Here is a 12,002-nt window from a genome sequence, read left to right on the forward strand (position 1 = left end):
TGTTGTTTGGGCTTACAGGAACCACAGAAACCAGCACTACATTGACGCCCTCCACCTCTCCAGGTATGCGCCGCGTTCCAAAGAAACAGCAAGCCCTTTGTGGAGGGGATCTCCTCTCCTGGGCTGCTCACTCGCCATCTTCTGCTCCCCTCCCCAACGCATCTCCTTTCCTTTACAGCCACTTCTCCACGGACGACAGCTCCCAGTAGCACGCCGAGTACGACACCCACCACGTCTTCGTCCTCGACGTCCAAAACCACCACATCAACCGAATCCGCCACCACCAGCACGCCAAGAACCACTCCCACCATCTCGACCCCCAGCAGCCCTGTCTCCACACACTCCACCCATGCCCCTCCCACGACGTGGACATCCCCCAGTACCTCATCTCCTCCCACCACTCCCTCCACCATATCCACAACCATCAGCACACCTACTCCGACCTCCACAACTCCGCCAAGCACACCCACCAAACCCCGGCATCTCACCACAAGGACGAGCGTCCCCCCCACTACTGCAACACCACCTCCATCATCCACTTCCACCAGCACTCCCGTCAGCACGCCCACCAGCACTACTCCCATGCCTAATACCCCCAGCACCACGGAAACGCCCAGGTATCCCACCATGCCGACCCCTGCCACTACGAGCATCAGAAGCAGCACTGGTAAGTCACAACTAGGTCTGTGAATCTACGTGAGCAATTAGCGGCTACTGGAATGTCTCACGGGTCCCCCGTCGCATCGCTGGCTGCAGCGATAATCTGCCGCCCCACCTCCAGCTCTCGCACACTGGCCTTTTGGGGAGAAGAGTGGTGCCAGTGTGGCTGGTCCTCCTGAATATGCCCCAGGGCCTCCTCCCAAGGGGTCTACTGGAGCACATTTCCCTCCAGAGAAGAAGTGTAGCAAAGCCCCTTGACCTTTCTCTCGGGGGCCTCCGTTAATTTGCCCTGTTGTTTGGGCTTACAGGAACCACAGAAACCAGCACTACATTGACGCCCTCCACCTCTCCAGGTATGCGCCGCGTTCCTAAGGAACAGCAAGCCCTTTGTGGAGGGGATCTCCTCTCCTGGGCTGCTCACTCGCCATCTTCTGCTCCCCTCCCCAACGCATCTTCTTTCCTTTACAGCCACTTCTCCACGGACGACAGCTCCCAGTAGCACGCCGAGTACGACACCCACCACGTCTTCGTCCTCGACCTCCAAAACCACCACATCAACCGAATCCGCCACCACCAGCACGCCAAGAACCACTCCCACCATCTCGACCCCCAGCAGCCCTGTCTCCACACACTCCACCCATGCCCCTCCCACGACGCAGACATCCCCCAGTACCTCATCTCCTCCCACCACTCCCTCCACCATATCCACAACCATCAGCACACCTACCCCGACCACCACAACTCCGCCCAGCACACCGACCAAACCCCGGCATCTCACCACAAGGACAAGCGTCCCCCCCACTACTGCAACGCCACCTCCAACATCCACTTCCACCAGCACTCCCGTCAGCACGCCCACCAGCACTACTCCCACGCCTACTACCCCCAGCACCACGGAAACGCCCAGGTCTCCCACCACGCCGACCCCTGCCACTATGAGCGTCAGAAGCAGCACTGGTAAGTCACAACTAGGTCTGTGAATCTATGTGAGCAATTAGCGGCTTGTGGAATGTCTCACGGGTTCCCCGTCGCATCGCTGGCTGCAGCGATAATCTGCCGCCCCACCTCCAGCTCTCGCACACTGGCGTTTTGGGGAGCAGAGTGGTGCCAGTGTGGCTGGTCCTCCTGAATATGCGCCAGGGCCTCCTCCCAAGGGGTCTACTGGAGCACATTTCCCTCCAGAGGAGAAGTGTAGCAAAGCCCCTTGACCTTTCTCTCGGGAGCCTCCGTTAATTTGCCCTGTTGTTTGGGCTTACAGGAACCACAGAAACCAGCACTACATTGACGCCCTCCACCTCTCCAGGTATGCGCCGCGTTCCTAAGGAACAGCAAGCCCTTTGTGGAGGGGATCTCCTCTCCTGGGCTGCTCACTTACCATCTTCTGCTCCCCTCCCCAACGCATCTCCTTTCCTTTACAGCCACTTCTCCACGGACGACAGCTCCCAGTAGCACGCCGAGTACGACACCCACCACGTCTTCGTCCTCGACATCCAAAACCACCACATCAACCGAATCCGCCACCACCAGAACGCCAAGAACCACTCCCACCATCTCGACCCCCAGCAGCCCTGTCTCCACACACTCCAGCCATGCCCCTCCCACGACGCGGACATCCCCCAGTACCTCATCTCCTCCCACCACTTCCTCCACCATATCTACAACCATCAGCACACCTACCCCGACCACCACAACTCCGCCCAGCACACCCACCAAACCCCGGCATCTCACCACAAGGACGAGCGTCCCCCCCACTACTGCAACGCCACCTCCAACATCCACTTCCACCAGCACTCCCGTCAGCACGCCCACCAGCACTACTCCCACGCCTACTACCCCCAGCACCACGGAAACGCCCAGGTCTCCCACCACGCCGACCCCTGCCACTACGAGCATCAGAAGCAGCACTGGTAAGTTACAACTAGGTCTGTGAATCTATGTGAGCAGTTAGCGGATACTGGAATGTCTCACAGGTTCCCCGTCGCAACGCTGGCTGTAGCGGTAATCTGCCGCCCCACCTCCAGCTCTCGCACACTGGCGTTTTGGGGAGAAGAGTGGTGCCAGTGTGGCTGGTCCTCCTGAATATGCGCCAGGGCCTCCTCCCAAGGGGTCTACTGGAGCACATTTCCCTCCAGAGGAGAAGTGTAGCAAAGCCGCTTGACCTTTCTCTCGGGGGCCTCCGTTAATTTGCCCTGTTGTTTGGGCTTACAGGAACCACAGAAACCAGCACTACGTTGACGCCCTCCACCTCTCCAGGTATGCGCCGCGTTCCTAAGGAACAGCAAGCCCTTTGTGGAGGGGATCTCCTCTCCTGGGCTGCTCACTCGCATTCTGTTGCTCTCCTCCCCAACGCATCTCCTTTCCTTTACAGCCACTTCTCCACGGACGACAGCTCCCAGTAGCACGCCGAGTACGACACCCACCACGTCTTCCTCCTTGACGTCCAGAACCACCACATCAACCGAATCCGCCACCACCAGCACGCCAAGAACCACTCCCACCATCTCGACCCCCAGCAGCCCTGTCTCCACACACTCCACCCATGCCCCTCCCACGACGCGAACATCCCCCAGTACATCATCTCCTCCCACCACTCCCTCCACCATATCCACAACCATCAGCACACCTACCCCGACCACCACAACTCCTCCCAGCACACCCACGAAACCCCGGCATCCCACCACTAGGACGATCGTCCCCCCCACTACTATGACGCCACCTACCACATCCACTTCCACCAGCACTCCCGTCAGCACACCCACTGGCACCACTTTTACGCCTACTATCCCCAGCACCACAGAAACGCCCAGGTCTTCCACCACGCCAACTGCCACTACGAGCATCAGAACCAGCACTGGTAAGTTTCAGCTGGCTCCGTGTATTTATGTGGGCAGTGTTTCGCTGCGGGTCCCATGTTTTCCTCTTCTCCACGCTGGCTGCAGCTGGTATCTGCCTCCCCACCTCTAGCTCTCCTCCACCGTCTGCCTGTGGAGACGAGTTGTCCCTGTGTGGCCCCATGCACCTGAATAATCCCGGGGCCTTTTTCCAATGCAGTTGTTTGGTGCCACTTTCCCTCCAGAGGTGAACTGTATCCCAGCGCCTTGGCCTTTCTCTCAGGGACCAACATTAATTTCTCCTGGTATTTGGGTTTACAGGAACCACGGAAACCAGCACTACATTGACAACGTCCACCTCTCAAGGTAAGCAGCGCTCTCCTAAGACAAAGCGAGCTCTGTCTAAATTCGCCACCACCAGCACGCCAAGAACCACTCCCACCATCTCACCCCCAGCAGCCCTGTCTCCACACACTCTACACCTGCGCCGCCCACAACGCGAACATCCCCCAGCACACCACCTCCTCCCACCACCCTCTCCACCTCATCCACGAACATCAGCACACCTACCCCGATCACCTCAACACCTCCCAGCTCAGCCACTAAACCCCGGCATCCTACCACTAAGACGAGCGTTCCCCCCTCTACTGTGACACCACCTGCCACCTTCACTTCCATCAGCACTCATGTCAGCACTCCCTGCAGCACCATTCCCTCACCTACTACCCCCAGCACCACAGAAACGTCCAGGTCTCCCAGTACACCAGCCCCTGCCTCTACCAGCCTCACCACCGTCTCTGGTATGTTATGCCTTCATTGTTGAGCTTTCTCAAGTTGGTCACATCGTCTATATTTTCCCGTATACCATTTGGTCTGCTTTAGGATCCTTGTCCCATATTTTCCCTTCTGACATCTCCTTTCATGATTGTTTCATTTCCAGTGATGTTCTCATTTTATCCTATCCATCGGTTCAAGTCAACTTCTTTGTTACCTGGAAGATCATCTTTTCTTTGGCTTTCCATCCTTTCTTTCATTTTCATTCTCACATTTTCCCCTCTTCCCCTTTTTTCAGCTTTAGGGATGACTGATTTGACATTTTATTGTATATGTTCCTTCTTCTGAAGGCCTACCTAGCTAATTCATGTCTTTGTCTTTCCTTAGTTTGTCAGCTTCCTATTGTTGCCATTTCCAATCATTTCCTGTTCCTTTGCAGCTTCCACTTCTTCAAAGATGACAGTTCCCAGTAATACAACGAGAACCACACTCACCACAACTCCGTTTACAACATCCAGAACCACTACATCATCCCTGTTTTCCTCAGCAATCTCACCAAAAACCGTTTCTAGTGTTTCTTCAGTCTCATCAACTGAGTCTCTTAGTACCCTGCATCCTACTACGTCAAGAAATACAACTGCTGCCATAGTAACTACTGCATCTACTACCCACATGGTTTCAGTCACCAGCAACCCTTTATCTACAGCATCATTTTCAACAACCAGTTATACTCCAGTTACCAGTAGAACAAGTAGTGCTCCTTCCAGTACACCAATCTCAACGAGTTTGTCAACATCTTATACATCTACAATACGTCCTGGTAATTTTTCTTGTTTTTTATGTATCTTCTTTTCACAGTAACGATGTGTCTGTTTTTTACATGGTGTGTTTTTCACTACTCTTATTTCATTCACTTTTTGTTTCTTCTGACTTAAATTTTATTTGATTTACTTCATAACCTTCAGATGTTTTAATCTCTTATTTTATGTGTATCTATGTATACGTGTGTTTGCGTGTGTGTATAAATACATACACGTGTTATCTGTATACCTCCTTTTTAAAATTTCAGTCAGCATTTCACTCATTTTCTTTTACAAGATGTATATGAATTTTATTTGCAGTTTGGGGTTCTTTTGGTTGTTCTTTTGGTTCTGTTGTTTCACCCATCTCCCTTTATAAAAACTAAATATCTTTCAGATATAAGTTTTGGACATGTTTTGTTTTCAGTCTCCTTTTTTCATCACAAGTGCTCCTTTTTCCGTTGACTTTTTTCTCAATAATTTCCACATTTTTTTCTGTAGACTTAAAGTACAAGTTTATACCTTAAAGTAATATTTTATTTGAATGTGCTCTCTTCCTTATCATGTCAGTATGTTTCCTGAAATGGGGGGGGGGGGTGTCTCCTGGTGAGTTGAGGGAATTAACGTGCAAGGAGAAGCAGTGAGAGGGGATAATTGTAAGATCTCCACCAATGTAAATCAGGATCATTCCCTTAGAATACACTCTGTAAGAACCAGGCAAGTGTTCAACAGGAAGAGTTTATTAAAGGAACAGTAAAGGAGCAATTGCACAGAATACAAACAGCACATAGACACAGGGCTAACTAGGAAATCAGTGAGGAAATGAGAAAGCCGTTCCAAAGAGGGCTATAGTTAACAGTCTTGAAGAAGAAAGTTCCATGGCGGCAGCAGCAAAGACAACCAGTGCTTCACAGAGAGAAGAGGGGAGGGCTCAGATGTATCTGAGGGTACGTGGATGGGTCCAGAACACACATACTCTGAGCACATGGCAGGCCAGCTCAATTACAGAACAAAATATATCCTGGGTCAAAACTAGCGTTTCTGCCCCAAAACAATAACTTAATGGCTGTCTCCAGAGGTGAGATGATTTGAGAAAGGTGTGACATGACCATCGGGGTTGTACTATAGGTAAAAATATTGTTTGATGACCTGGTAACTATCAGATAGTGAGGCTATCAGGTTTGCTGAATAGCCCTTCGTTAGGCAAGTGTTAGAGGAAAGTGTTGATGAAATTAGGCAGGGAGGTGTCTCATGAAATCTTCACTATCTCTGCTGCTCTCTGAGGCATGGAGGCAGGTAGTCAGTCAGCCCATTTGTGACTCACATTCTGGTAACTTTCCAGTCTCCGGGCAATCTCTTCTGCTTGGCTGGGCAATGTTTTTGTGCTTATGGCATATTGAGGAAGGGGTTTATGATATTTCATATCCATGAATTGCCCTTCTAAGCATGAGGATAGGGTCTGACTGCTAACAAATAGTACTGTTCATTGTATACTTTGAAAGTGTGCAAATATTTACATAGCCTATGTAGAACAGCAGGATTTGAGTCCAGAGGCACCTTAGTGACCAAAAAGATTTTCAGGGTATAAGCTTTCAAGAGTCAGAGCTCCGTTCTTCAGAATGTCTCAAATCCTATAGTTCTGCTGCAGACTAACATGGCTACCCACCTAAACTAATGTAGCCTATGTGTGATGTTTTCTGAATTTACTTACTGTGCAATTATCATAACTTGGGTTATACCAGGCAGCTGGTATGTACAAAAAGGGGAAGAGGAAACTTGAAATCAATGTACAAATTACACTGAGGTAGCAAATGTTGAAGAGATGTAAAAATCAATTCCACTCTTCGAAACTAATATAATCTAAATAAATTAAATATCCATTAATAAATGGAACAATTTGTAACCGGCATTATGTTCTTATAAAGTTTAAAGGATGAAATATTTTCTATTGGAATGTCTTTTTCTGTGTTCTTTTTATAAAATGTAATAGATACAACTGTTCCTTTATAAACAATATGGAGAAACCATAAATACGGTATATCAGAATTAAAATACCAAATGTGCAGATAAATTATCAATATATCATTGAACCATGCCCAGCAAGTCCTTCTTTACATGTTTATTTCCTAAAACAACGGCATAATCATTTCATTTGGTATCAGTGGATAAAATACCTTGGCAAAGACTAGTTTATGATTTCCATGTAATAGTAATTTAATTAGGTTATTGTTAAAAAGACATATCTCCATATTTTATAAGAATCATGTGTGTACATTTTATATATCAGGAATTTCTCAGGGACCGTGTCATATTTGGTTTTGGCTCATATAAACTGCTTTTTTTAGCATTATGGAGGCTTTTCAGAGACTTGACAGTATTGTTTAGTAAGCTCTAAAGGATAGCCTTGTTCATTAGACAAAGAGAGATGTCTCCTTATTACACTACTTCCCTTCCTCACTTCCTGGTTGCATATATATTGAATGGTAGGTAGGTAAGGTGTATTGCATTAGGCCAAAGGCTGTTACAAACAATAAAACAGTATATTGAATGGAAGTTTCATAGTTCTTTCTGGATTAATTGAAAGGATTTTTTTCTTTTGCAATAGTTCAGAATTACGTCATTTATGATTAGTGTAAACCCATTGTGGTCTGTTGCTTTAACTCTATAAAGATAAATTTGCAGAAATATTTAATTGACATTATTTCCAGGATACAATTATATTTTAGGAGGGAAACATGATTTCTAACTCTATGATGTTCTTGTAACACTAACAGAGGAATTGGAGGTATCATTGGGAGTTGGAGGTAGTGGGTAGATGGAAAGGGAGATAGTTAGCCCTCTCTGTGTCTGCCAGTTATCCTTTGTGAATGCCCCCCTGTTCTTACCTGTTGAAAGGTTGCTCCCTAACCAGGCTTAAAAAGCAGAAGTGAGACCAAGTGGATGGATTCAGTGTGGGACACCTCTTTTAGGGAAAAAATGACACATACAGGATAAATAATCATTCCTTTTTTATACTTGCTCATCCTTCCTTATAATTGCCCTCTCCCCGTTCTTTCAGGAAACACAGGTTTGCCAACATAACATACATTTTTCTTTTAACTATATGTTAAAATTCTCTCTTTCTTTGCTGGTTTACTACAATTTGATGCCACCTTATTACGAGATCTTTATGAACTCAAAATAGCAGGAGTCCTTATTCATAAACATGGCAATAGAAAAATTTAAGTTAATCAACATATTTTGACTTTTGCTGGGAACAAAGCTTGCAACAGTTTAACTAAGGCTTGTATTGTGTTTTCAGTACTGGCTTAGAGCATAAGCACACATTAGTTTGCACTAAACACAGAGGTAACTGATTGAATTTTAAGTGTGCAGTGGGAGAGGAGAAAGAGTATGTGAGGATGAGGCTCACCTACAGAACACCAAAGTTTTAACAGTACATGCAAATTAACCCAACAAGAGTAGATTTAGTTTTGCAGTAGATGGGTCAGGCAACCATTATTTGACTATACCCAGTACAATCTAGTACTTGTTGGAATCAAAACTAAATTAATTATATAATTGCACAGAAGTGTTTAAGCAATCATACATTTTAATTTTTTTTCATTGACAGTCTGCCTTACCTATATTGGATTCTATAGTATTAGTACTTTAAAAGATGCGTAAACTCTATGGGTCACAAAACTCAGCGGAGCTGAAGAGGAAACATCATAAAAATAGAGATTTGTTACCCTGGGCATTCTCTTCTTCTAGTGGTGGTAGTTTATATTTACTGACTGACAGAAAAAAAGCTGTTACCCTTCTGTTTCAAAAAGAAAATTGATGCTTCTAGTGCTACTTTTATAAGCTTTTCATTTTGTTTGACAGAAAAGTGCAGAGCAGTCGAATATGAAGAGCAAGTGGTTTACAACGGTTGTGTTAAAAACGTCACTTTGACTCGCTGTGAAGGAATGTGTCCATCCTCAGCAAAGTAAGTAATAATCCAAGAAAAACTGATCGATCAGTCAGATTTTTATTTTATACTAGCTTGATACCCATGCTTCTCTATGGTATTTAACTACTTTAAATCCAGTTATAATACCTATGGGTTTGTAACATTTTTTGGTTTGCATTGTTTGTTTTTGGAGTTGGTTTTGTAGTATAATAGCATAGTACCATCTGTTTCTGGAGGGGTGGGGGGATGAGGTGTGGAATGTTGTGAGCCCCAATCAGCCCGCATACACAAATGACCTTGAAAGGCTGGCCCAATCAGAGAAGAGTTGCCGAGCTGGCAGTGGGCAGGGCACAAGCAGGCAGCAGCCTGCCAGCCACACAAGGAAGCTGTATCCCTTTGGGAAAACACATTTTATCCCCCTTTACCCCCTTAGGGGGTGAGTTTCTTTCCCTTCTTAGTGGGTGTTTACATCATGAAAAGAATGTTCTCCCCAAATTTCATGTTTCTAGGTCCAGGGTTTTAGGCTGGGCATTGATGAGTCAGTCAGGACACTTATCTTTATATAGATAGATAGATATTGTAGTACTAACAGATTAAATGTAAGATTAGATCTAGTGGACCATTTCTGGACAGACTGAGTACCAAATTGTTACTATAAAATCTAGCAAGTCCCATTCCAGTTTGTCTGAAAGTTTGGAAAGTCCCACTGCCATCCCAGGTCTCCAGCCCAGAGATGCACCCCTTTCATTTACTCCTAGTGTATCAACGTCCCCCTGGATATTGTCCACTACCCAGGGCCGGCGTGCCCATTGAGGCCAGGTAGGCGTTGGCCTCAAGGCGTGGGGTGCTGGAGGGGGCGCCGGAGGAGGCACAGGGGGTGGGAGCATATGCCACAGAGCTGCAGCCTCCTATCCCTCCCACCCCACGCCACCGCCACCATCAGCACACACCCCCGGCCAAGTGCAGCAGCCACGGGCAGGCATCTGTGGCGGCATAGGGCAACCGAGCGGGAGAGCATGGAGGCCACCCACATGCCATCCCAGCTGCCCACCGCAGTGATCGGGCTGGCGGCGGGCGCGCTCCCATGATGTCACACGTGACATCATCACACAAGCCGATGTGTGTGTGCACACACGGGAGGGCGCCCAACCCGCCAGTCGGCTGCAAGTGCCGAAAACCCTGGCACCGCTGCTGCTAATCTAGAAGAGTATCTCCTGTTAAAAGGAGCAGTACTTCTAGCTTTCTTTACTACATTGCCATCTAAAGGCTCCACCTGTTTTCCACTTCTCCTGCTTAACTCATACTACATAGTGAAGGGATGATCTATTGTACTTTTTCACTTTGGGGATGGCGAGCTTAACCGCTGTCCCTCCCTTTTACTGTTCTTCGGACAGCAACATCGAGTTAGGTGTGATGTTAGTACAAAGATCAGGCTTCTGGCATCCAGAATATAAGAAAGTTTAATAAAAACTAAAAATTATAATATTCATGCTCTGTATAAGCATCAAGCTGAGAGAAAAAGAAATTGTGTAAACACATACTCCTCTAATTCTAGCTATGATGCTATTGTGTTTCCCAGTTCAAAGAACTTCCTACAGAAATTCAAGCCCTTGTCAGTTTAAAACCTAGTCTCTATTCCACTCGACCTCCATTATCTTTTGTAAGGATTTATGCTATATAGATTTTCAGATTACTGGTTGGTACTCAACTTTGTATGTGTGTGGCCTGGCTCTGCCAAGGTTGTCATGGAAAAACAGCTACTAATATAGATAGATCTAGAACACTGATACTCCCTTTAAACAAGTAGTACTGGGGTGTTTGCCTCCTTGTTGAACTTGTGGGCACTTTTGGAATTCTGAGAACAAGTATCAGGTAACATAACAAAATTACTAGTGTGGGGGTTGGGTCAAACCACAAAATGTGAGGAGGGACCAGGCCAGTCATCTTCATACAATGAAAGCAATCAGTCCTGGGTTCTTCTGAAGTATCTCTTACAACAGTGAAGTAGAGAAAAGCCAGGGCTGGTTCTTTGCTTTGGAGAACAGATGCTTTGAGGAAGCAGCAAGTGGGCTCAGGCATCACTATAGGCACCATTGGAACTATGCTCACTATGTCTAATGTGGTACTTGACATATGGCTTTTCCTTCATATAGTAAAAAAAGTGTACTCCTTATGTGAAAGTGACATAAATTTATGTTTCACAATAGTTCACCCCATGTACTGTATTATTTCTTACTGGTTCCTAAAATGAGCAGGAAAATATACATTCATATAACGTGAGGGAAGACCAGGGCTTTTTTTCAGCTGGAACATGGTGGAATGGCGTTTCGGAACCTCTTGAAAATGGTCACATGGCTGGTGACCCCGCCCCCTGATCTCCAGACAGAGGGGAGTTTAGATTGCCCTCCGCACTGCCGAGTGGCACGGAGGGCAATCTAAACTCCCCTCTGTCTGGAGATCAGGGGGCAGGGCCACCAGCCATGTGACCGTTTTCTCCGAGGGCAACCCACTGAGTTCCACCACCTCTTTTCGCAGAAAAAAAAGCCCTGGGGAAGACTCTCCTGTACTAAGAGGAGAAAACAAATGTCCCATGCATGTAGCAAACAAGATGACAGAGAGAAGCACTTTTCTTCTTTACATGTTTACTACATGTAGAAATTTCCCCTCCCTTATGAAGCTTTTGCTTGCATGCTGCAGGGGATGGAAGATATGAAAAAATATCTAAACCCAAACTCTTCTCTTTTACAGGCTGAATATAGCCAAGATGATGATAGACATGGAATGTGGGTGCTGCATGCCACTCGCCCTTTACAAGAAGGAGCTGACTATGCCTTGCCCAGATCCAGATAATCCAGGACACAACCTTGTTACAGAAATCATCATATTTGGAGACTGTGTATGCAATTCAGATGGATGCACATACTAGCCAGGCCAATCAAGAAGGGATTTCTTTAAACAGTTGGATTACTACTTACATTACAGACAGTGCAACACTAGAACCTC

The 12,002-nt window shown here is 46.8% G+C and overlaps 1 protein-coding gene across 1 annotated transcript; it reads left to right on the forward strand.

Annotated features, from left to right (window-relative positions):
- The first annotated feature begins 627 nt into the window (after nucleotides 1-627).
- LOC129323469 (histidine-rich glycoprotein-like) lies at nucleotides 628-3,059 on the forward strand. The gene is made up of 6 exons (XM_054970008.1): nucleotides 628-667; nucleotides 1,320-1,617; nucleotides 1,707-1,770; nucleotides 2,110-2,567; nucleotides 2,869-2,913; nucleotides 3,029-3,059. The coding sequence occupies exons 1-6, from the start codon at nucleotides 628-630 to the stop codon at nucleotides 3,057-3,059; spliced, it is 936 nt and encodes a 311-aa protein (XP_054825983.1).
- Nucleotides 3,060-12,002: the final 8,943 nt, after the last annotated feature.

Source organism: Eublepharis macularius, chromosome 2 (assembly GCF_028583425.1).
Source record: "Eublepharis macularius isolate TG4126 chromosome 2, MPM_Emac_v1.0, whole genome shotgun sequence".
In the NCBI taxonomy this organism is placed as follows: domain Eukaryota; kingdom Metazoa; phylum Chordata; class Lepidosauria; order Squamata; family Eublepharidae; genus Eublepharis; species Eublepharis macularius.